The sequence below is a fragment of the Schistocerca americana genome, chromosome 4 (assembly GCF_021461395.2).
Source record: "Schistocerca americana isolate TAMUIC-IGC-003095 chromosome 4, iqSchAmer2.1, whole genome shotgun sequence".
Lineage (NCBI taxonomy): Eukaryota > Metazoa > Arthropoda > Insecta > Orthoptera > Acrididae > Schistocerca > Schistocerca americana.
The window spans coordinates 716039278-716061264 of record NC_060122.1 but is presented as its reverse complement, the minus strand read 5'-3'; the positions used below and the strand labels follow the sequence as shown (position 1 = coordinate 716061264).

The 21987-nt window shown below is 44.3% G+C and overlaps 1 protein-coding gene across 2 annotated transcripts in view; it reads left to right on the top strand.

The window, feature by feature from the left end:
* The window catches only part of LOC124612780 (exocyst complex component 4), a 242963-nt gene that overhangs the window by 43514 nt on the left and 177462 nt on the right, over positions 1 to 21987 (top strand). For both annotated transcript variants that reach the window (XM_047141177.1, XM_047141175.1), the window contains exon 5: positions 17757 to 17971. In XM_047141177.1, coding sequence (XP_046997133.1) covers positions 17757 to 17971 — 215 coding nt within the window. The remainder of the gene's footprint in view (positions 1 to 17756; positions 17972 to 21987) is intronic.

The following is a 21987-nucleotide window of genomic DNA, read 5'->3' as shown; positions in this document are numbered from 1 at the left end:
TAGTAACTGCATACAGACACTTCAGCGAAGTTTGCCTTGAAACATTGAGCAATGCCCGTGGCTTGAGTATGTTTATCACCATTGAGGGAGATGCCAAAAACTACTGTGTGCAGTTGCTGGTTGCATTTGCTATGTAGGATAGTCCATACTTGAGACAGTGGGGCGTGGGGCACTTGTAGATGATACATAATGTTTCCATTACTTTCTACATTCCGCTTTTTATTAAAAACTTTGCCTTAGCTTAAAGTCTCTTGAAATCTGTTAAATGTTCTGTAGAAGGATGGAGTTGAGTTTTTGCAATGACTGTCTATGCTGTCTGACAGCTGCAGCTATTTTTTCAGACCACTGGGGCTCGGGATTCTGCCAGAGGGGAGAAGGGGGAGGGGCCTTGAGGAATAGGGTATTGATTCTGCAGCATGTATGATTGTGTCAATAGTTTCTTGTGCTACAACTTCAGTATTCATCTCTGACTGGCTTCAAAAGAAGATTGGAGGTGAAAGCTTACTAGTTGGCTTTCTGAAGCAACCAACATGGAGCAGTGTATTCCATTGTTTGGCAATTTGAGAAAGAAAGAGTGAGAGGCAAGTAGTCACTATCCCAGAGGAGGTCGTCATCGACAGTGTACTGGATCAAGGGTGACATGCTCAGACTGCAGTTTACAATATCTAAGGCTGAATTGTGTTATAGTTCTGTGTTTAGTAGGCAGACTTTCACTTCTGCATTTATTAGCTGTATTACTTGTACCCTGCTAGGTCTCTTTTTGCTGCCCCATGCCAGATGCAGGGTGGAGGCAGCTCTTTCACTAGTTCCACAGCTTGTGATATGAGTTGCATCTGTGTGGGGGTAGACAGATGTTACATACTATTACCCTAATGGATGGACACAAACAGCCACAGCTTCTAATGCAATGTTTAGTTGCACCTGCTCACTGAAAGTCTGTGGGTGTATGAGCATTCAGGCTCTCCAGATGTCCTCTCAGTGTTAATGTGACTTTTACTATAGGATTTCAACAGTCTAAGGAAAAGATAGATTGCTACTTACCGTAAATATAGAAGGTGCTGACAGGCACAATTAAAGGATACTTAAACTTTAGCTCATTCGTTCACACAAGCAAGCTATTATGTTTGGATGTATCAATGACCACACCATAAATGAAGTTGCCTGAAATCTTGGTGTATCAGTGCAGACTCTCAAAAGTGTTTACAAGGATGCAGACTTACAAACGTGTTTACGAGGACTGGTTTGCCACTCTCAGACATGTAACACATTGTGAGACCAGTGATCGTAAAAAGATTCTATCTGACTGGGACCACAGACAGTTGTCAATGGTCTGAGCTGCCAGAGATGTTGGGCATTTGGGCGTGAGGTGTGCTTGCTTGTGTGAATGAATATGTGTGTGTGTGTGTGTGTGTGTGTGTTTCTTTTGCTGATGAAGGTTGTGGCCAAAAGCTAATGTGTAACTGTCTTCTAATTGTCCCTGTCTGCAACTTAACGTGTCATCTTTATGATAAGTAGCAATCTATCTTTTCTTACATTGTTGATATTCCAACCTGAAGTTACCAATGTTTGATTTTTACTATAGGATTCATAATTTTTAATAGTAGGGAGTTAGATTTCTGAGGACTGTGTTCTGGAGTGCCACGCCAAAGTAGCCATTAATTGATGGAATTTGGCCAGATAGTGAAGGTAGCTGTTACAATTCCATTGCAGGAACATCAGATTGTGAACTGAGAAAGCAGCGAAGGGGAAATGGGAGTATGAACTACTTTGCTGTTCTGGTGTGCTCAACCTCAATGTGTGGTTCATCATCACTACCCATAGGCTTGTTCTCGGGAAGGGGAGGCCTGGGGGGGTTGTGGGTGGTGTCACAGCATTATGTTTAATTTTCAATTTTTTTTTATTTTTTATTTTTTTTTCCGTGTGAGGTTTCAGTTTCCAAGTTCCCATGAGGATTTTCCTATCTTGACCTCTGGGACAGAATGGGACCATTCCTTTCTGTGATCCATGGGCTGTGACTTTCAGCCAGTAGTTGGTGGTAGACTGTTGTCTGTTAGTCTTAGGACGGGGGGGGGTCTCACCTTGCCAAGTATCCATCCACTTCCCTGGTGATGTGAAAGGACAATGAGACATTTCCGACAGTGTTGATCAGTTGGTTACAGCCAGTGCTGTGAGTTTAGGGGTCAAGGGAACTGACGTCCATTTCCCCCGGTTGAAGTACGTGCATTGACATGTGACTGGTGCCAGGAGTTGGTGTTCTGAAACATTGTCATTACACTACTTGTCTATTTTAACACAACATTTGCAAAGTTTGATGTCATATTAATTGCTTGGAGTTGTTCAGACTTTTTCTTAGCATGCTGATTTGATAGATAGTCAGCTCTAGGTTGTATGTTTGTGGATTTTCGTCTTCATGTTGGAAACTCAACATGTTGGTGGATTAGGGTGTTGATTTTCTGGGCAATTTACACATGTAGGGAATTGTTCCCAACATCTACCCTCATATTTTCCTTCTACTCATCCAAGAAATATCCCAATTAGTATGGTAGGACAACATGTGTCCAAACCTCTATCATCTGAATCGTCTCACACAAAGAGGAAATAGGGGTTGACACCATACCTATTACCGAGACCATAACTTCCTTAGTTAAAACCTTTCCATTGCAAGCTACGATGAAAGCTCCACTCTGCTCTAGGTCAGTGTACATTTCTTTGTCCATTAATTCGTGATGGAATAGTTTTATTGAAAAACAGTGGATTCATTGTTGCAAAAGATTCAGCATCAGTTCTGGAGCATACCAAGAACTGGGCAAACTGTTCATCTCCAAAACCCTTTATTTAAATCTTACTTTCTAAATGCTAAGACAACTGTGTTGGCACAGCCACCAGTATTGATAAATTTGATTTGTTTCATTGCGGATCATCTGCCCTGATGCGAGTCACTCCTGTTAGAGGCTCTCCTTATGGTTGCCACCTTGCCTTAGCAAAGGCTTTGTGGCTTAATAGCCTTTACCCATAGTCCTGTGCCACTCATTGGACAGGTGCCTACTCCTTGTCATACATGGAGAGGTTACAGCTAAGGGATCAGCAGTGTGATCTGTGTGTTATGAAGGGGCTGCAGCCGTGAGAGTATTGGCAGCCACTCTTTATTGAAAGTGTGAATATAAATTCATCTAATAGTAGGTACAGGGAATCACACTGTACAATAGACATATTGTGCACACCCTTCCGCAGATGATCCATACTTCTGTGAAATTGAAAAAAATGGAGGTCAGATCCCGAAAGGAGACTATAAGTAACTAACCCAAGGAGATTGAGAGAGATGTTGTAAAATGAGCTAAAATTAATGGGTGTCCAGGTAATTGCTGAGTTGTTAACATAAACACTTGACTTGTATAGGGTATTAATGCATGAGGAGTAATTACCAAATATTCAAATATCAAGTCACTCATTACTTTAGAGATTTGGAACAATAAATTCTTCAGACACCAGAGCTAAATCAAAACCTATCTTATTGGAAAGCAACTTATTCTTGATCACAAATGAACACATGCATATCCTTTATCTTCTCCTGTACCTAGCACTCCGATTACTGTCTTAACTTCAAACAAGAAGACCATTTCGTTCAACCTGCTAGTCCCAATATCCCCTCACCAACTCACCTCCACTAAAATCTAAATGACATGAACCAACACAAGATAACTAACTCAGCCTGCTATCATGCACTATAATAATAATAATATTGGTGACACATTAGCAGTGACACCGTATTTGACAAAAAGGGAAGTTCCCTCCTAATGTCAAGAAGGTATTATTATTATTCCTATCTGGAAACTGGGAAAAGACCCTCATATTTTTACTAATTATTGACCATTCTCACTAATGAAAAGGGTATGTTCATTATTTCAAAGAATGGTCAACTGATGAATGTGTTGGTGCCTGGAACCCAGAAAACATTTATCACAATTTTGAAGTGGCTTCCAGTCACTCTGGGCTTTTGGTCACTCTGGTCTAACACAGACCAACTTATAACTGTAGAATCTGCAGTGCACAGTGCTTTTTTTGCATCAACAGCACTTTTTTGCTGTATTCTTCCCGACCTGGTGCCATTGTATCTTATCAGCACACCATGAATGAGGCTTGCAGGGTTGCTTACCCATTTTATCCAAAAGTACCTATCCCTCCTATTGTTTCAGGTCTGGATGATATGTTCGGTCCTCAGCAACCAATGATGTGTTGTTGTTGTGGTCCACACTCGTTGATCCTCTACAAGCCTCTTCATCTGTAAATAACTGTTGCAACCTACATCCATTTGAACCTGCCTACTGTAGTCATCTTTTCGTCTCCCTCTACAATTTTTACCATTCTTGCTTCATTCCCCTACTAAGCTGATGATTCAGTGATGTCTCAGAATGTGTCCTATCAACTGATCTTGTCTTTTAGCCAAATTATGTCACAAATTTCTGCTATCTCCCATTCTGTTCAGTACTTCCTCTACCCATCTAATCCTCAGCATTCATTTTTAGACCAAATTTCAAAGTCTCATTTCCTCTCCTAGTCTGAACTGCTTATCATCCACATTTTGCTTCTGTACGGAGCTATACTCCAAACAAATATTGTCATAAAAGACTTCCTAATATTTAAATTTGTATTTTCAGGAACGTTTTCCTTGCCATTGCCAGTCTACATTTTATCTCCTCTTTACTTTAGCCATCTTCTGTTATTTTACTGCCCAAATGGCAAAACTCATCTTCTGCTTTCAGTATCCCATTTCCTGATCTAATTCCCATGGCACTACGTAATGTAATTCAACTACATTACATTACCCTTGGTTTGCTTTTGTTGATGTTCATCTTACATTCGTATTTTATGAAACTGTCCACTATTCAGCTGCTCTACCAAGTCCTTTGCTGTCTCTGACAGAATTACAGTGTTGTCAACAAATATCAAAGCCTTTGTTTCTCTCCCTGAACTTCAGTTCCTTCTACAAATGTTTCTTTGATCCCTTTTACTGCTTACTCAGTTTACAGATTGAATAGTATCATGGATAGACTATAATCATGTGACACTGCCTTCTCAACCAATGTCCCTTTACGTGCCCTTCGACTCATAACTGCCATCTGGTCTCTGTACAAGTTGTAAATAGCCTTTTGCTCTCTGTATTTTACCTCTGCTACCAACAGAATTTCAAAGATTGTATTCCAGTTGACATTGTCAAAAGCTTTCTCTGAGTCTACAAATACCACAAACATACGTTTGCCTTTCTTTAACCGATCTTTTCGAATAAGTTATAGGGTCAGTATGATTGTGTTTTCCTATATTTCTCCAAAACTCTAATTCATCTTCCTTGAGGCTGGCATCTACTTGTTTTTCCATTCTTCTATAACCAATTTATATCTCTATTTTGCAATCATGACTTATGAAATGGATAGTTCAATGCCAAATTCTTCTTGCATTAACATATCTCTGATCTCATGTTCGTGTAATTTCTCTTCCATACGATATTGCCTTCAAGTTCATTTCCCTTTTTTCTTTCACCTTGTCCTCCTTTGCTTAGTACAGTTTTCCGTCATCTTGTTATTCATTCAGCTGCTTCTCTTTCCCATAATTATACCTGCTTTTATAGACTTACATTTGTCTACTAGCCATTCCTACTTAGCCATTTCACACTTTCTGAGGCTTTAGGCATCTGTATTCCCTTTCACCTGGTTCATTTGCAGTATTTTAATGTTTTCCTCCTTTCACCAATTACATTCACTATTTCTTGGGATGTCCAAGGATTTCTACTAGGCTCATAGACCCACTAGTTACAATTGTGTACATTAAATTTTCTATCTCTCTTAGATGGAACAGAAATATTTTTCCCCAGTGGAAACAACATGTACGTATTTGTGAATGTTCAATCTTGTGATCATGTACAAGTGCTGCCAACTGTTTGTTTCACTATAAAAATATCAGCTAGTCAGTAGCTTGTGACTGCCAGAATATACAGAAGTGTTTGGTTACCTATTTTCCACTACATAAATTAATATTATTATTACTGTTGTATTGCATGGTAATTATTGAGTGATCAGTTTATTACAACAGTGAATATGTCAAAATTAGTTATTTTAGTCCATAAGAAGATGCCAAGTGTTCAAAGTGTGTTTTAAAAACGAGTTCATATTTTTATTTTGAAAATGGGTATATATTTTTACATAAATCTTGCGTCTAAAATCATTAAAAAGTCACCCAACAGCATTACAGCACAAAAGAAAATTTTTCTTCTTCTAGAAAATATTCAGTTCTGAAAGAGCTGTGCTTCATCTTTTTATGTACTTGATCCTGTGCTGCCTTCACTGTTTACGTCAGTTGTTGACTAATGCTCCCTTTGAGACTCTCAATAAGCCCCGATTCTTTCAACTTAACCAAGTTCTGTCTCGTTAATTTCCTACATTTTAGCAGTTTCTTCAGTTTTAACCCACAGTTCATAACCAATAAATTATTGTCAGAGTCCATATTTGTCCCTAGAAATGTCTTACAGTTTAAATTCTGGTTTCAAAATTTGTCTTACCATTATATAATCAGTCTGAAACATTCCAGTGCCTCGACCTGTCTTCCACATGTACATACTTTTTCGCGATTCTTAAACCAAGTGCTTGCATTGATTAAAATGTGCTCTGTGCAGAATTCTGCCATGCAGGTACCTCTTTCATTCCTTTGCCCCAGTCCATATTATCTTACTGTTTTTTATCCTCTTTCTTATCATACTATCGAATTTCAGTCACCCATCACAACTTAATTTTCCTCTTTCTTAACTGTGTGAATACTTTCTTTTATCTTATCATACTTTTATTTCAAACTTTTCTTGATCTGCAGACCTAGTTGGCATCACATAAACTTGTTCAACTGTGGTGAATGTTGGCCTCTTATCTATCTGGACTATGATAATGCTGTTTAGAGCAGCTTATTCACATTCCTATTTTTTTTATTCATTTCTAGGCCTACTCCTGCATTATCCCTATTTGATTTTGTATTTATAACCCTGTAACTGACGTGCCCTGAATTCCTATTCATACTGCCACCAGACTTCCCTAATTCCCATTCTATCTAACGTCAACATATCCATTTCCTATTCTAAATTTTCTAACCTACCTGCCCGATTAATGAATCATGCTCCGGCCCATAGAAAGCCATTTTTGTTTTTACTGAGGACAGCATCCCTTTGATTAGTCACTGCATCGACATACAAATGAGCAACTATTTTACCTCCGAAATATGTTGCCCAAAAGGATGCCATCATCATTTAACCATACAGTAGAGCTGCACGTCCTTGGGAAAAGTAATGACTGTAGTTTCCTGTAGCTTTCAGCTGTTCGCAGTACCAACACATTAATGCCAAGTTGGCAGATGTTACAAGGCCAGATCAGTCAGTCATCCAGATTGTTGTCCCCTGCAACTAATGAAAAGGCTATTGTGTTTTTCAGGAACCACATTTGTCTGGCCTCTCCGTTATGATTGTTTCTACAGTATTGATAGCATCGTTGAGGCACGCAAGTAACCCCACCTTGGCAAGGTTCATATGTAGTTCAAGGTGGGAGGGGAGGGGGGGGTGTAAACCCCCCATCCCCACCCATCTCCATGCAGTCTCCCCCCCACCACCACACGGACCCCCCCCTCCCCAACAGCATGCGGACACCCCCCCCCAACTCCACGCGGCCCCCCCCCAACTCCACGCGGACCCCCCACCCCAACTCCACGTGGACCCCCCCATCTCCTCGCGGACCCCCCCATCTCCTCGCGGACCCCCCCATCTCCTCGCGGACCCCCCCATCTCCTCGCGGACCCCCCCATCTCCTCGCGGACCCCCCCATCTCCTCGCGGACCCCCCCATCTCCTCGCGGACCCCCCCCATCTCTACGCGGCCCCCCCATCTCCAAGCGGTCCCCCCATCTCCAAGCGGTCCCCCCATCTCCACGCGGTCCCCCCATCTCCACGCGGTCCCCCCATCTCCACGCGGTCCCCCCATCTCCACGCGGTCCCCCATCTCCACGCGGTCCCCCATCTCCACGCGGTCCCCCCATCTCCACGCGGCACACCCCATCTCCACGCGGCACCCCCCCATCATCTCCACTCACCCCCCCATCATCTCCACGCACCCCCCCCATCACCACGCGAGCCCCCCCCATCTCCACGCGGCCCCCCCATCACCACGCGGCCCCCCCATCACCACGCGGCCCCCCCACCTCCACGCGGCCCACCCACCTCCACGCGGCCCCCCCTACCCATCTCCACGCGGACCCCCCCCCACCCTCTCCACGCGGACCCCCCATCTCCAAACGGATCCCACACCCATCTCCACGCGGACCCCCCCCATCTCTAAGCGGAGATGTCCTCAAATGGTGGGTGGTGCAGATTCAGTTACCTTTCACTACTCATCGCCTAGAGCCATATAATGCTCCGTTCGGTGAGAGGGAATTCATCAGTGTCTAGACCTTTGCTGCGGCACAGTGCCAGAGTCAGACTGCATCCACAGCTAAATGATCAGAAGCCTATCGCTGGTCTGCCAACATCATGTCCTTGCCATTTCCAACCATTTGTGGAGCAAAGATGAGGTCCCACTTCAGAGGCAAGAAAGTGTGAGATCTTGGTACTGAAATCAAGTTAACGCCCCTTGAGATTGACAGTTTACTAATGTACTCTGCAAATTATTCGAACATATCGTGTGCTGGTGGCTTTGTTGGTACTTTGAGTCTCAGATTCTTTTGGCTAAGTCACAAGGTGGTTTTCATCAATGGCATTCTAGTTCTGACAACTAGGTCTGCCTGGAGTCTGCTATCTGGTCAACTTTGCCTGACATCAACATCTTATCACTGTTGTCTTTGACTTGCCAAAGGCTTATGACACCACATGGTTTCATGACAACCTTGTTAACCTATGTGAGTGGAGTCTCCAGGGCCCCCTCCTAATTTTTGTCTGGAACTTCTTGACATACCCTATTTTCTGGGTTCATGTTAATGCTTGCCACAGTACACCCCATATACAAGGGGCTATTTATTGTGTGTGACCCTTTTTCTAGTGGCTATCAATGGCCTAGCTGAAGCTGTGAAGGCCTATGGTGTCACCCTCCATGTGTGCTGATGATTTGTGTATTTACTATTGTTCCTTCACTGTGACTGTTGTCGAACACTGACTGTAGGGCATAGTCCTGGGCTGTCACTCATGGCTTCCGGTTTTCAGCAGCCAAGACATGAGTTATACACTTCTGTCTGCATCATGCTGTCTGTCTACAACCAGAACTCTACCTCAGTGACCAGTTTGTCAATGCAGCGGAGTCTTATCACTTTTTGAAACTGGTATTAATGCCAAATCGACATGGCTCCCCCATCTTCACCAATTTAAGAGAAGATGCTGGTCACACCTTAATACTTTTAACTGCCTCAGTAACACTAGCTGGGGTGTAGACTGCTCTACACTTTGGTGGCTTTACGGAGCTCTGACCCTGTTGTGCCATGACTATGGGAGTCTGGCATATGGCTCAGCATTGAGAATGATGCACCTTATACACCATTGTGGGTTCTATCTTGCAACAGGTGGCTTTTGGCCCAGTCCTGTGAGTAGCCTTCTTGTGGAGGCTGCGGTCCATTCACTACATATCATGTGCAGACAACTGCTGTTCGACATGTGATACACATTTGCTCCTCCCCTTAGCAGGGAGATTCCCCCCCACAACAGAGGCTGAGGAGTGGAATCACAATCACTGTTCGCATACTGTGTCTCTGCTCTGAACTCCAACTTCCCCCCACTCCTCTTGTCAGGTAGCAATTGTGTGTGGCCCCATGGTGTGTAGTCAATCCTTGGATCTAAGTCGGCCTATTCTTTGGACCAAAAGATGACCAAGCAGTTTGGTCCCCCCCCCCCCCCCCCCCCTCTCCCCCAAACCAACCAACCAACCTACTCTGTACTCTGTTAACCCCCATGGTTTTTCGCTGCCTGCTCGTGGCTATTCTTGATGCAGTACTGGATTTGGAAGTGGTATACACCAATGACTCCATGGTCAACAGATGAACCAATGTTGTCACCACACATGCAAGGTGCAGTGAACTGGTCCCTGCCGAACGGATGCAGTGTATTCACTGCAGAATTAGTGGCTATCACTTGAGCTCTCAGTCACATTAGTTCCAGCATCAGTGAGGTGTCCTTAATTGCCAGGGACTCCCTGATTAGTCTTGAGGCTATTGATAGATGCTAACTTCAACAAGTATTAGCTATGACTATCCAGAATCTCCTGTGTGATCTCCACCCAGTTGGGATCCCTGGTCACAGTGGAATCCCAGGGAATGAACATGCTGACTGGTTGGCCAAGTGTGCTACCAAGATGTGGACTTTGAAGATTGGGGTACCATAATCAGACTTTCAATGAACTGCCTGCCATCAGTTGTTGGAGGCTTCGAATATGGATTGGTGTTCCTTGGTTCCTCCAAACAAATTATGAAAGTCTTCCCTTCATGCTCCTCTCAGGGATTCTGCTGTTCTCTTTTCGACTAGCATTGGCCACATGTGGCTGACTCATGGTCACATCCTATGATGTGAGGATCCAGCCCACTGTCAATGTGATGTCCATATGGTGATGGCCCACATCTTACTGGACCGCCCTCTGTTTGGCCACCTTATAGCAAAACCTTATACAGGGTTGTAAACGTCACTACAGACATTCAGATTTAGGTTATAACATGTTCAGTATGTCTACTATCATTGGCAATGATGTGGTGCAGACGAATAGCAAAATTCTGCATGACCCGCTGAAGGGTTGGAACATGGATGCTGTCAATGACCTCCTGAATGGCTGTTTTCTGCAGTGGTTTTGGGGTTATTGCTGTACACTTTGTCTTTAATATAGCCCCATGAAAAGGAGTTGCATGTGTTCAGATCCGAAGAATATGGCGCCCGATCGAGGCCCATGTCAGTGGCCTCTGGGTACCCATAGCCAGAATGTGATCCCCAAAGTTCACCTCCAGGACATCAAACATGCTCCTGCTTTGATGGGTTCGAACTCTGTGTTGAATGAACCACACCTTGTCAAAATCAGGGTCACTTTGGATAATGGAGATGAAATAGTCTTCCATAACCTTCACCTACCATTCGTTAGTCACCGTGCCATCAAGGAATATTGCACTGATTATTCTGTGCCTGGACGTTGCACATTACACAGTCATCCATAGAGGGCAAAGACACTTTTCAATCATGAAATGCGGATTCTCAGTCCCCCAAATGCTCCAATTTTGCTTATTGACAAAGCCATCCAAATGAAAGTGGGCTTCGTCATTAAACCAAACCATACAGGCACATACTAATTCCTATCGTGCACCAGGGCCAGCTGTGCAGTTTGAACATTCTAACACAACCGTTCAGAAGTTATGACGATTTTATTTCATATAGTTCAATAATTGTCAGCCTGTACTTGCTGACACACTATCTCTGGTGCTAGCAGATGAAGCCAAAGTGCCTGATTTGCTTTGACATTTTATCGATGGAAGTAGTTTTTACTCCTTTCTGTGACATAGGGTACATTAGTCTCATCAGCTGCTTGAGGGATTGGAAGGGTGCCCTGTGCCACCTCCAACATAAGGGGTTCATGACTGCCTTTGCTTATTGGTCCAGCCTGGCTCCTGCCGTCCCCACCATTTTGATTCTTCTTGTTCCTTTACATCTGGTGTTGCTTCACTGGCTCATCATCATTGTTTTATTTTTCTGAGATTTTGTCAACTTGTCTGTGTTGCAAGTTCTCTTGTGTTAATGGAGGGTGAGGAAACACCAGTTAGATGCAGAGATTGTGTCTCCAATAGCATAACATGTCCCAAGTCCCTTCAGCTGCTTTCTGGGTAGAGCAACTCACCCATCTTTACCCTCTTATGACTTTCTTGTTTACAATTACTTCTGTCTCTTGATTTTATTGATTATAGGTTGCAGTCGGCTTTTTCAGGCTATATCTTATGTGTCCTTCCTCTCTAAGGACTTTTCCTGGCTTGACACTTATAGGATGGAGGGACTGCTGACATTTTAGTTTGGTCCCTGAACCCCATCAATCCAATCTAATCACCTTGCCCTGTGCCTCCTCCCCTGCCCCCCTGTGTCTGTCCCCTGCCCCCCTGTGTCTGTCCCCTGCCCCCCTGTGTCTGTCCCCTGCCCCCCTGTGTCTGTCCCCTGCCCCCCCTGTGTCTGTCCCCTGCCCCCCTGTGTCTGTCCCCTGCCCCCCTGTGTCTGTCCCCTGCCCCCCTGTGTCTGCCCCCTGCCCCCCTGTGTCTGCCCCCTGCCCCCCTGTGTCGGCCCCCTGGCGCCCAGTGTCGGCCCCCCCTGGCGCCCAGTGTCGGCCCCCCCTGGCGCCCAGTGTCGGCCCCCCCTGGCGCCCAGTGTCGGCCCCCCCTGGCGCCCCGTGTCGGGCCCCCAACCCATCGCCCTGTCTCTTCCGCCCCACAGCCCTGTGTCTCCCCGCCATCACCCTTTCTCTGCCCCCCACCCCTGTCGCCTTGTGTCTCCCCCCTATCACCCTGTCTCTCCCCTCCTGTTGCCCTGTGTCTGCCCCCCCCCCCCTGCCATCGCCATCTGACTCACCTGTCTCGCCTTCTGTCTTCTCCCTCTGCCCCTTCCTTACACCTTCCGAACCTCTTTCAACATCCCAGCATTTTTACTTCTTGCTCTCTTTTGCTCTTCTCTCCCTGTTTCACAGTTCACCTCTTCCCACCTTGCACTCACCTCATTACCTCGTCTCCTGTTCCCATTTGCTTATTTCCCTTGTCTTTGCCTTCACCCCTGTCTTTTCTCTCACCCCATCTTTCCCACATCGCACCACCTATACCAACTGTCTGCGTCTTCAGCATCTCTCTAACCCACTTCACTCCCTCTTTCCCCCCTTTGCCTCCTTCTTTCACCCCCCTGTCTCTCCCTCTTTCCCACCACTATCTGCCTGTTACCCACTGCTATCTGCCTGTCAACCACCTGTCTTCCTATCTCGTCCCCTACCCCCCTTTCCCCCCCACAGCCACTATTTCCTGCCCGTGGCATTCATTCCCACCTCTTGCAATTTGTTCCCACTCCCTGCCATTTTTTCTCACCCTATCCCATCTTTCCTGCCCTCAACCCTTTTCTCTGTTCCTATACTTCTTTCCCACATCCTACCCTTTTTTCCCTACTCCTATACTTCTTTCCCACATCCTACCCTTTTTTCCCTACTTCTACCCTTCTCTCATGCCCCTTACCCTTCCATTCTGCCTTCTACCCTTCTATTCTGCCTCCTCCTACCCTCTTTCCCTCCACCTACCCTCTTTCCCTCCACCTACCCTCTTTCCCTCCACCCACCCTCTTTCCCTCCACCCACCCTCTTTCCCTCCACCCACCCTCTTTCCCTCCACCCACCCTCTTTCCCTCCGCCCGCCCACTTTCCCTCCGCCCGCCCTCTACCCCTCCGCCCGCCCTCTACCCCTCCGCCCGCCCTCTACCCCTCCGCCCGCCCTCTACCCCTCCGCCCGCCCTCTACCCCTCCGCCCGCCCTCTACCCCTCCGCCCGCCCTCTACCCCTCCGCCCGCCCTCTACCCCTCCGCCCGCCCTCTACCCCTCCGCCCGCCTTCTACCCCTCCGCCCGCCATCGTTCCCTCTGCCCCGCCCCTCCTTGCCTGCCACCTTGCAGCCCCCACCCCCTTGCTACCCCTGGCCCCCTTGCTGCCCCCGCCCTCCTTGTGGCCCGCAACCCCTTGTTGTCTCACCGCATTACTTGCCGCCCCCCCACCCTTCCTTGCCCCACCTCTCTGCTACTTGCTGCACCTCTCTGCTCCTTGCTGCACTTCCCTGCTCATCACTGTGCTCCATCCCTCCTTGTCGCCCCTCACCCTTACTTTCCTTTCCCACCCCTCCTTGCTGCCCCCCACCCATTCTTGCCGCCCCCTAACCTTCTCTCCTGCTGTCACCCCTTATTTCCCACCCTGTACCCTCTTTTCCCTCCCTGTACCCTCTTTTCCCTCCCTGTATCCTTCTTTTCCCTCCTGTATCCCTCTTTTCCCTCCTGTATCCCTTTCCCTCCTCTATCCCTTTCCCTCCTCTGTCCTGATTTTCTCTTCTCCATCCCACTTTTCTCTCCCTCTTTTTCTTCATGTTATTCTGCTTTCTACCACTCTTTATCTCCTGTCTGCTACATTTCCTTTTCGACCCATTTGTTGTTTTCCTCTCCTCACACATATGCTTCCTCTTCTATCTCTTTACGCAGTTTCCCACTTCACACATCCTTTCCCTCTATCCCTCATTTCCTGTCCCCCCCATCTCCCCTTCCCCCCCATCTCCCCTTCCCCCTCGGGGCGTACTCTCCCCCTCGGGGCGTACTCTCCCCCTCGGGGCGTACTCTGCCCCTCGGGGTGTACTCTGCCCCTCAGGGTATCCTGTCCATACAGATACACCGATAGCAAAACCAGACTTCTAACATGCCCTGTTACATGATGCAAACAATGGAGAACAAATAACTGTGGTAAGTACAACTACTGCAGAAGCACTAAGAACAAACACAAATGAGCAAACCAGCCAATCACAAGATTAGCTCAGTACACAGGAACATGATAAATGAATAACAATTCACTACAGACACCTGCTTAAGCAAACTTGAAAACAGACATATTTCAAACTGCTCTACTGTTAGTAACACAACATAATTATCCAGAAGGTAATAAAATATGTTATCCAACTATGGAACAGGCCGATTTCATGGTCCCACGAACAGAAAACCTCCCGACTGACAAACAGAAGCTGTATAGACTCCTAGGGGTGGTGTGTACATGTAGTGAAGAGGGTTTGGATGTAAATAGCATCTACAAGGACTTAGTGAGAGCACAAGGGCACATTTACTTTGAGTTTCTAGAAAGTGGGCCCAAGAGCTATGCATACACAAGATATCACCCATCATGAGTACATATGATCTGAATGAGGAGTAAAATGGTTAGTACAAAACTAAGCAAGTTGATGGACAAAGTACTAGCAGATGTTGTTTATTTACAGGAATCTTATGTGTGTGACGGTTAAATACCTGGTCTCCCAACCCAATGGTTAAAAGATGCCAAAGCAGCAATTGTTGTAACAAACACACAAATCAGTGTGACAAATATAATGCAACTATGTACTGAACATTTTGTAACAGCAGAAATTACACAAGGAAGGAAATCACAAATAGTCACATATTTATACATGCAGTACTCACATGACGTAGGATCCTTCGGAAACTCAGTGAGGGAAATGTCGGGTTTCTTCAGGGTAAAAAGACTACTCATCTTCATGGACATTTACACATACTTAGCATTCTGGCATGCTGATTGGACAGAAACCAAAGGACAAGTTATAATGGAGATCATCAATGAGTGGACTTCGTGCTCAGTAAGGCAGGGCGAGCCTCAACTTACTGTAAAAATGCTGGAGGCATTTTATTAGCAAACGGAACATCTGTAACACATATCACTGATTGGCAATTACATGACAGATGAACTCACAGTGATCACAATGCAATAATTACACACACTCGCTCACTCACTCACTCACTCACTCACTTGCTCGCTCTCATCAGCGACCACCCAATTGTTGCTGAAAAGGGCAAACTGGCAGAAATTAAATGATCCTGTAAAAGAATTTGCCTTGCATGCCACCCAGTGATGTTCTGATTGCTGAGTATGCATATTACGTGACCTACTACAGAAGGCTCAGATTGCTGCAATCCCACTAATCAGTGACATACATAAACAAAGTATACCATGATCGACATTATTAACAAAACTGAGGAAGAACTTCCAATATAAAAGACGATACTACCAATGAGCAAAGACAACATAAGAAAATGAAGTCGTACTGCAACAATACCTTAAAGCCAAATGATGATACAAAAACAAATTACAAAAAATGAAGCAGGACCATTGGGACAGTTTTGTGAGGTCCAAGTTACAGAATAACATATCAGGGGAGCTCTTCAAGATACAATCTGAGAGAATAAAAACCCCAGTGGTAATGGCAACAATAAAGCAACAAAACAGTACAATGATGTAGGACTGGAGATGCTTGGCCTAGTAGCTGTTAAACAAGCTGCTGCCAGATGATGACCCTCCACATGACTGACACCATCACATAGACCTATGCAGACAAATGGACATTAACTACATAAATGGTGGAATCACTACTCCTTTCACTAGTGAAGAGCTTGCATTGAAAATAACAAAACTTACAGAGAGAAAAACTCTGGGTGCAGATGGAATTGACTCAGAAACCATTAAAACTGGTGCACTGCAGATCATCCTCAGCCCCTGTTGGGAGACAGCCAATGCAGTGATTATCAAAAAATGAGAGGACAAGGGCTCAACAGACCCAAAACCATATAGGCTGATCAGTAAACTGAATTTACTAGGCCAGGTCCTGGAGAGGCTATTGTGTGACAGACTACAGTCACACAGACAACTTCTGGCCCTCAGTCCACATCAGTATGCCTTCATGCCACACAAGTCTGTTGATATTACAGTAAAAAGGGCTGTACTTGTAACCCAGAGCACACAGGACGAATGTGTGGTGGCAATATTAATTGATATATCTTGGGCTTTTGACAGCCTGTTGTGGCCTGCGCTATTTGCAAAGAAGACAAATACAAATCCCAACAGTTTTATATAACAGCATCCTAGACTATTGCAGAGACAGAAATGTAGAATGGCAGATGGGGCACCGAAGGGTTGTCAAGAAAATCGCCTCATATGTGGACCCTATTTTCGGTCATTGCTATTGCGCCACTGATAGACAGCCTAGAAGAGATGACAGAACAAAGGGGATAGTACCATATGATGATGATTTGCTCTTGGTGTCAGGAAACTCAGGAAGACACTTAGAACAATCAACTACACAGCTCCTCTAAGACATAAATGAATGGTGTAACAACAATAAACCAACAACTGCAGATAATAAAACAGTGTACTTACTACTAAAAGGTGAACTTAAAACCCCACTATTAAGCTAAATAACACAACTTTGCTGTGCAAAACAGTGACAAGATGTCTAGGTTTACACATTGATGACAAACTGAAGCCCAGTCTTGTTCCCTTGCCTCACCCTCTGTGCCCACTCTTGTTCCCTTGTCTCACCCTCTGTGCCCACTCTTGTTCCCTTCCCTCACCTTCTGCACCCACTCTTGTTCCTTTATTCACCCTCTACACTCTCTCTTGTTCCCTTATGTCCCCTTTTCCTCTGCATCCCCCCCTCTCCATTCATTCTAGTCTCTCCCCTTCTACAGTAATTAAAGAGAAAGCAAGAGGTCCAGGCTAATGTTAATAGTGACATGTTAGAGTTTACAGGTGAAACAAAACTATTTGGAAATGTCTTTGAGAGAATATGGAAAGCTATAATGAAAATAGGATTAGACAAGCAGTTGAAAACATAGAACACCTATTACATTTCATCAGCTAAGATAACAACTGACGAAGCAACAACAGAGACAAAACTGTGTAAGCTTTGAAGATTCCTTCAAATATTTCTGTATTTCAAAGTAAGTATTGGAAACACACGTAGTTAATAACATTCTGAAAATAATCTCAGATGACCTGCTTAAAACCATTCAAGGTGATGTATTCTGCTTTGGGTATTTACATTGAATAGGGAAGTGAAGAGTGTGAATGTATAGTGTACTCTCCAGTGAGCAGAGAGAGATGCATACTGTTTGTACTTTACTGCTTCTTTGTCATACAAACGTTTTTTACAATTCTCCGATGTTGACATGTAGATACTCCACACGAAACTTACCGAGGAGCTGAGCCAGCAGCTGTACACACACCGTAAGCTTCAGGAGAACATCCCTCTGCGCCGCCAGGGGTCTGGACGTGACAACTTGCTGTCGGGTTCACTTTCACCATTTCAACGGGGCTCTGAACTTCGTGCTTCCACGAAAAGTTCCAGACACTTGTTGGATCCTGGTACTAACATCAGTCAGGGAAGCAGGTACTTATATTAATATACGCAATGTTTCCATGTCTTGTGTGATAATAATGACTGATTCCATGTACTTAGAAACATTTTCTGAAAAAGTCTCATCTCATCCTCACTAGATTGTTTAAAGAGCTAGTATAATAAAAATACCTGTAATGTTACGTTAAAGGGAATGAAATTTATATACTAATGTGTAAGCTGTAGATTTCTACATTCTTTTGAACCTCATTTGTCATGTTATATGAAATATAAAGTAGTTATGTGAAAATGTGAGCCGGCCGCGGTGGTCTCGCGGTTAAGGCGCTCAGTCCGGAACCGCTCGACTGCTACGGTCGCAGGTTCGAATCCTGCCTCGGGCATGGATGTGTGTGATGTCCTTAGGTTAGTTAGGTTTAAGTAGTTCTAAGTTCTAGGGGACTGATGACCACAGATGTTAAGTCCCATAGTGCTCAGAGCCATTTGAACCATTTTTTGTAAATGTGAGTTATTGTAAAATTACGAAGTTCTTACTTCGGGAGGTGAAAGTCCAGTACTGTAAGTAGACATAATTACAAGTGAATACACTAATGCTACCTTTTGGAATTTTTTGTTCTCCTCATCCTCACAACAAACAGAATTTCTTCACCCCGGAGTTATCCTTATCCATTTTTTCCTCTGTGAAGAAGGTTTTGTCTCTTTGTGATTTGTGGTTTTCTGAAGTGTATTTTTCTTTTGGGGTCAGTTCTGGGTATTGAGAAATTTTTAACATCTATCACAGCCTTATAACTATTGTCTTCCTTTCTTGGTTAGACTAGTGATAATTGGGTTTCACACTTCTGTGCTCTGTAAGTTGTCATAATTTATATTTATAGTTTATGATGCCTCCCACATGTACAATTTGACACATGGAAAATGGCTGGTTTTGAACTGGGCAGTACTGAGAGTGCAGTAGTGAGAAAAGATTTTGGTGGGGGGGAGGGGATAGTTTTTCTCCACACAAGATGCCATTTCAGTTACAGTGGAGCAGTGAAACTTAAAAACCTTGTTTGTTCATCTGTGACAGTTTTGTTAGAAGTGGTGAGTCTGTTACAGCTACACAACTAACGTTTTATGTATGTTTCAATCTTGGTTGACACTGAGTAAGAAGCATACAGGCCCAAGATGCTGAAAACGTTGCAAGGGTAAGGGAAGCAATAGTCAGAAGCCCAGGATGGTCAGCTAGGTGTCATGCTAGTGAACTAACAATCAGTCTTGAACTAGGACTAAGCCACCTCTGAAAAGTGTTACATGAAAACAGCTACAATCACTGTCAGTTATTATAGGCTGTTACTGGTGAGACACACAGGAAAAACACCACCGAAGAAGAGAACAAGAAACTTATGTGGCTCAATGTGGAAAGTGTTGGAAGCTGGCTCCTGAAGAGACACAGCATCTAATTAATATTCAGGCCCCCGAAGGAAAAATGACTGCTTACGAAAACTGTGGACGACGATCTGGCACTTAGAATGCTTGTGGTGTACAAAATACCATGCTAATATGGCTGCTACTATGTAAGCCAAGCAGTATCCACTGTTAAGTGATGCCAGACTGAACACAAGTAGTGCTTACACCTACTCTATCCTGAAAAATCAGCTGTGGCAGAATGCACTCCAGAAAATCCACACCGAATTCTATTCGACGACACATCAGTCATTGAAGATGATGGGATTTTGGGATCACATCATAAAAGAAGCAGTAGAAATAAAAATATCTGAAAACGCTATCAATAAGGACAGCATTTTGAGCTCAGCACAGTCTGGTTCCCAGCCAGTGGGAGGCTGAAGCAGGTGCGGTAGGCGCAGGATGAAAATATTACATTTGGCGAGAAACAGAACACTGCTGAAATCACAGCTAGCAGGGCAGCTATATAACAATGAGGTCACAGTGAGACGGCAGTAATTTACCACTTGACAATGGCTGAGAAGAGCCTGATGAAAAGCTCGTGTGATTTTAACCACTTGACACAGCTGGAAGCCCGAGAAGATTTTATTAATTGTGAATCAGTTAGACGAATTTTGCCTACATTAAAATTCCATCCATACAAACTTCTTATTGTACAACAACTGAAACTAACTAATTTTGCTGTGTGTGAAGACTTGCAGAATACAAGTAATTTTGAGCGATGATGTTATTTTATTGATGGGCGATGAAGCTCATTTTCATTTAATTGGGACTGTCAATAAACAGAACCTGCATTACTGGGCTCATGCGCATCAACACCTTTTTCACCAACATTCTGTCCGCCCCGGTAGCTGAGTGGTCAGCGTGACAGACTGTCAATCCTAAGGGCCCGGGTTCGATTCCCGGCTGGGTCGGAGATTTTCTCCGCTCAGGGACTGGGTGTTGTGTTGTTCTAATCATCATCATTTCATCCCCATTGACGCGCAGGTCGCCGAAGTGGCGTCAAATCGAAAGACCTGCGCCAGGCGAACGGTCTACCCGACGGGAGGCCCTAGCCACACGACATTTCCATTTTACCAACATTCTTTACATTCTGAAAAAGTCACAATCTGGTGTGCCCTTGGCTCTTGCGGTGTTATTGGACCATATTTTTTTGAATAAAATGGGGCCACAATCTTTAATTTATTCTGAGTATGTTCGTTTGCATGAAACATTCTTGAAATCAGAACTGAGGAGGCTAAAAATCTCTTGAAAACATGTTTGCTTCCAGCTGGATGTGCTACATCATGCACTGCAATGGCATTTCTACGGTGCATGTTTCCTGGACAGATTATCTCATGTTTTGCCTTTGTTCCTTGGCATCCCAGATCTACAGACATGTCACTGTGTGACTTTTCCTTTTTTTTGGGGGGGGGGGGGGGGTACCTCAAGAGCTGTGTCTATAAGCACAAACTGCAAAATTTGAAATGTGTTGAAGAATGCAGTCATGCAAAAAATTGCTGGCATTGCTGAAGAGAGACAGGTCTCTGTGATGGGGGATGTGGAGAAGATACTTGAATCGCCTGGTTGGAATGATGGGCATCACCTCGGTGACATTATTTTTCACAAATAAATCTGGCCTACAGTAAATGGCAACTGATGGTCTTTGGTTTAATGTAAATAAGCAGACATAAATTTTAAAATATCCAATGTATTCTTTGTCTCAAAGCTATCTGTCTCCCACATCAACCTGTATATCTCATATATATCACTTCCAGAATGAATTTCACTCTACAGCAGAGTGTGTGCTGTTCTGAAACTTTCTGGCACATTAAAACTGTGTGTCAGACTAGGACTCCAACCTGGGACCTTTGCCTTTCACAGGCAAGTGATGTACCAAGTAAGCTACCCAAGCATGACACATGACTCATCCTCACAACTTTACTTTTGCCAGTACTTTATCCCCTACAATCCAAAGGCAAGTTTTGCAGGAGAATTTCTGTGAAGATAGGAAGGTAGGAGATGAGGTAGATGTGGAAATAAAGCTGTGAGAATGGGTCAGGAATGGATCTCAGGTAGTTCAGATTGAAAAGAACCTGCTGCTCACAAAAGGTAAGATTCTAGGTTCTAATTCAGTACGACACACAATTTTAATCTGTTAGGAAATTTCCTGCACAACTTTTCCAACAAAAGTCTCCACAAGCAGCGAAAGTTAATTCAACGTATACCCAAGCCTCATTGTTTTGCTGTGTTAGCTCTTTTAACCTAACTGTATTTAATCTGCTGCTCTGTTGTTTTCAAGAATTTACCTTAAAAAGTTCAAGCATAAGCCTCGTAAAAACCAGAACTGGACATTTGCAGTTTTTCTCAGACTGGATACTTCATAATCACGGAAAGAATTAGTCTCTTAGCAGGACATATAACGTATTATGAAACTATTTGACAGTTGGAGCATCAGATGCTTCCCTCTGTAAAATCCCTCCTGTTCTTGATACTTTTCCAAAATCAGAGTTAGTGTATGAAGCATGGGAATTTTTGTTTTTCTTAAATTGTCTTTATATTTTTATCAATATCAGTTTTGTTTCCTTCAAAGTAATCCCCTCATGTATAATACGCTTGTGCCAGTGTTT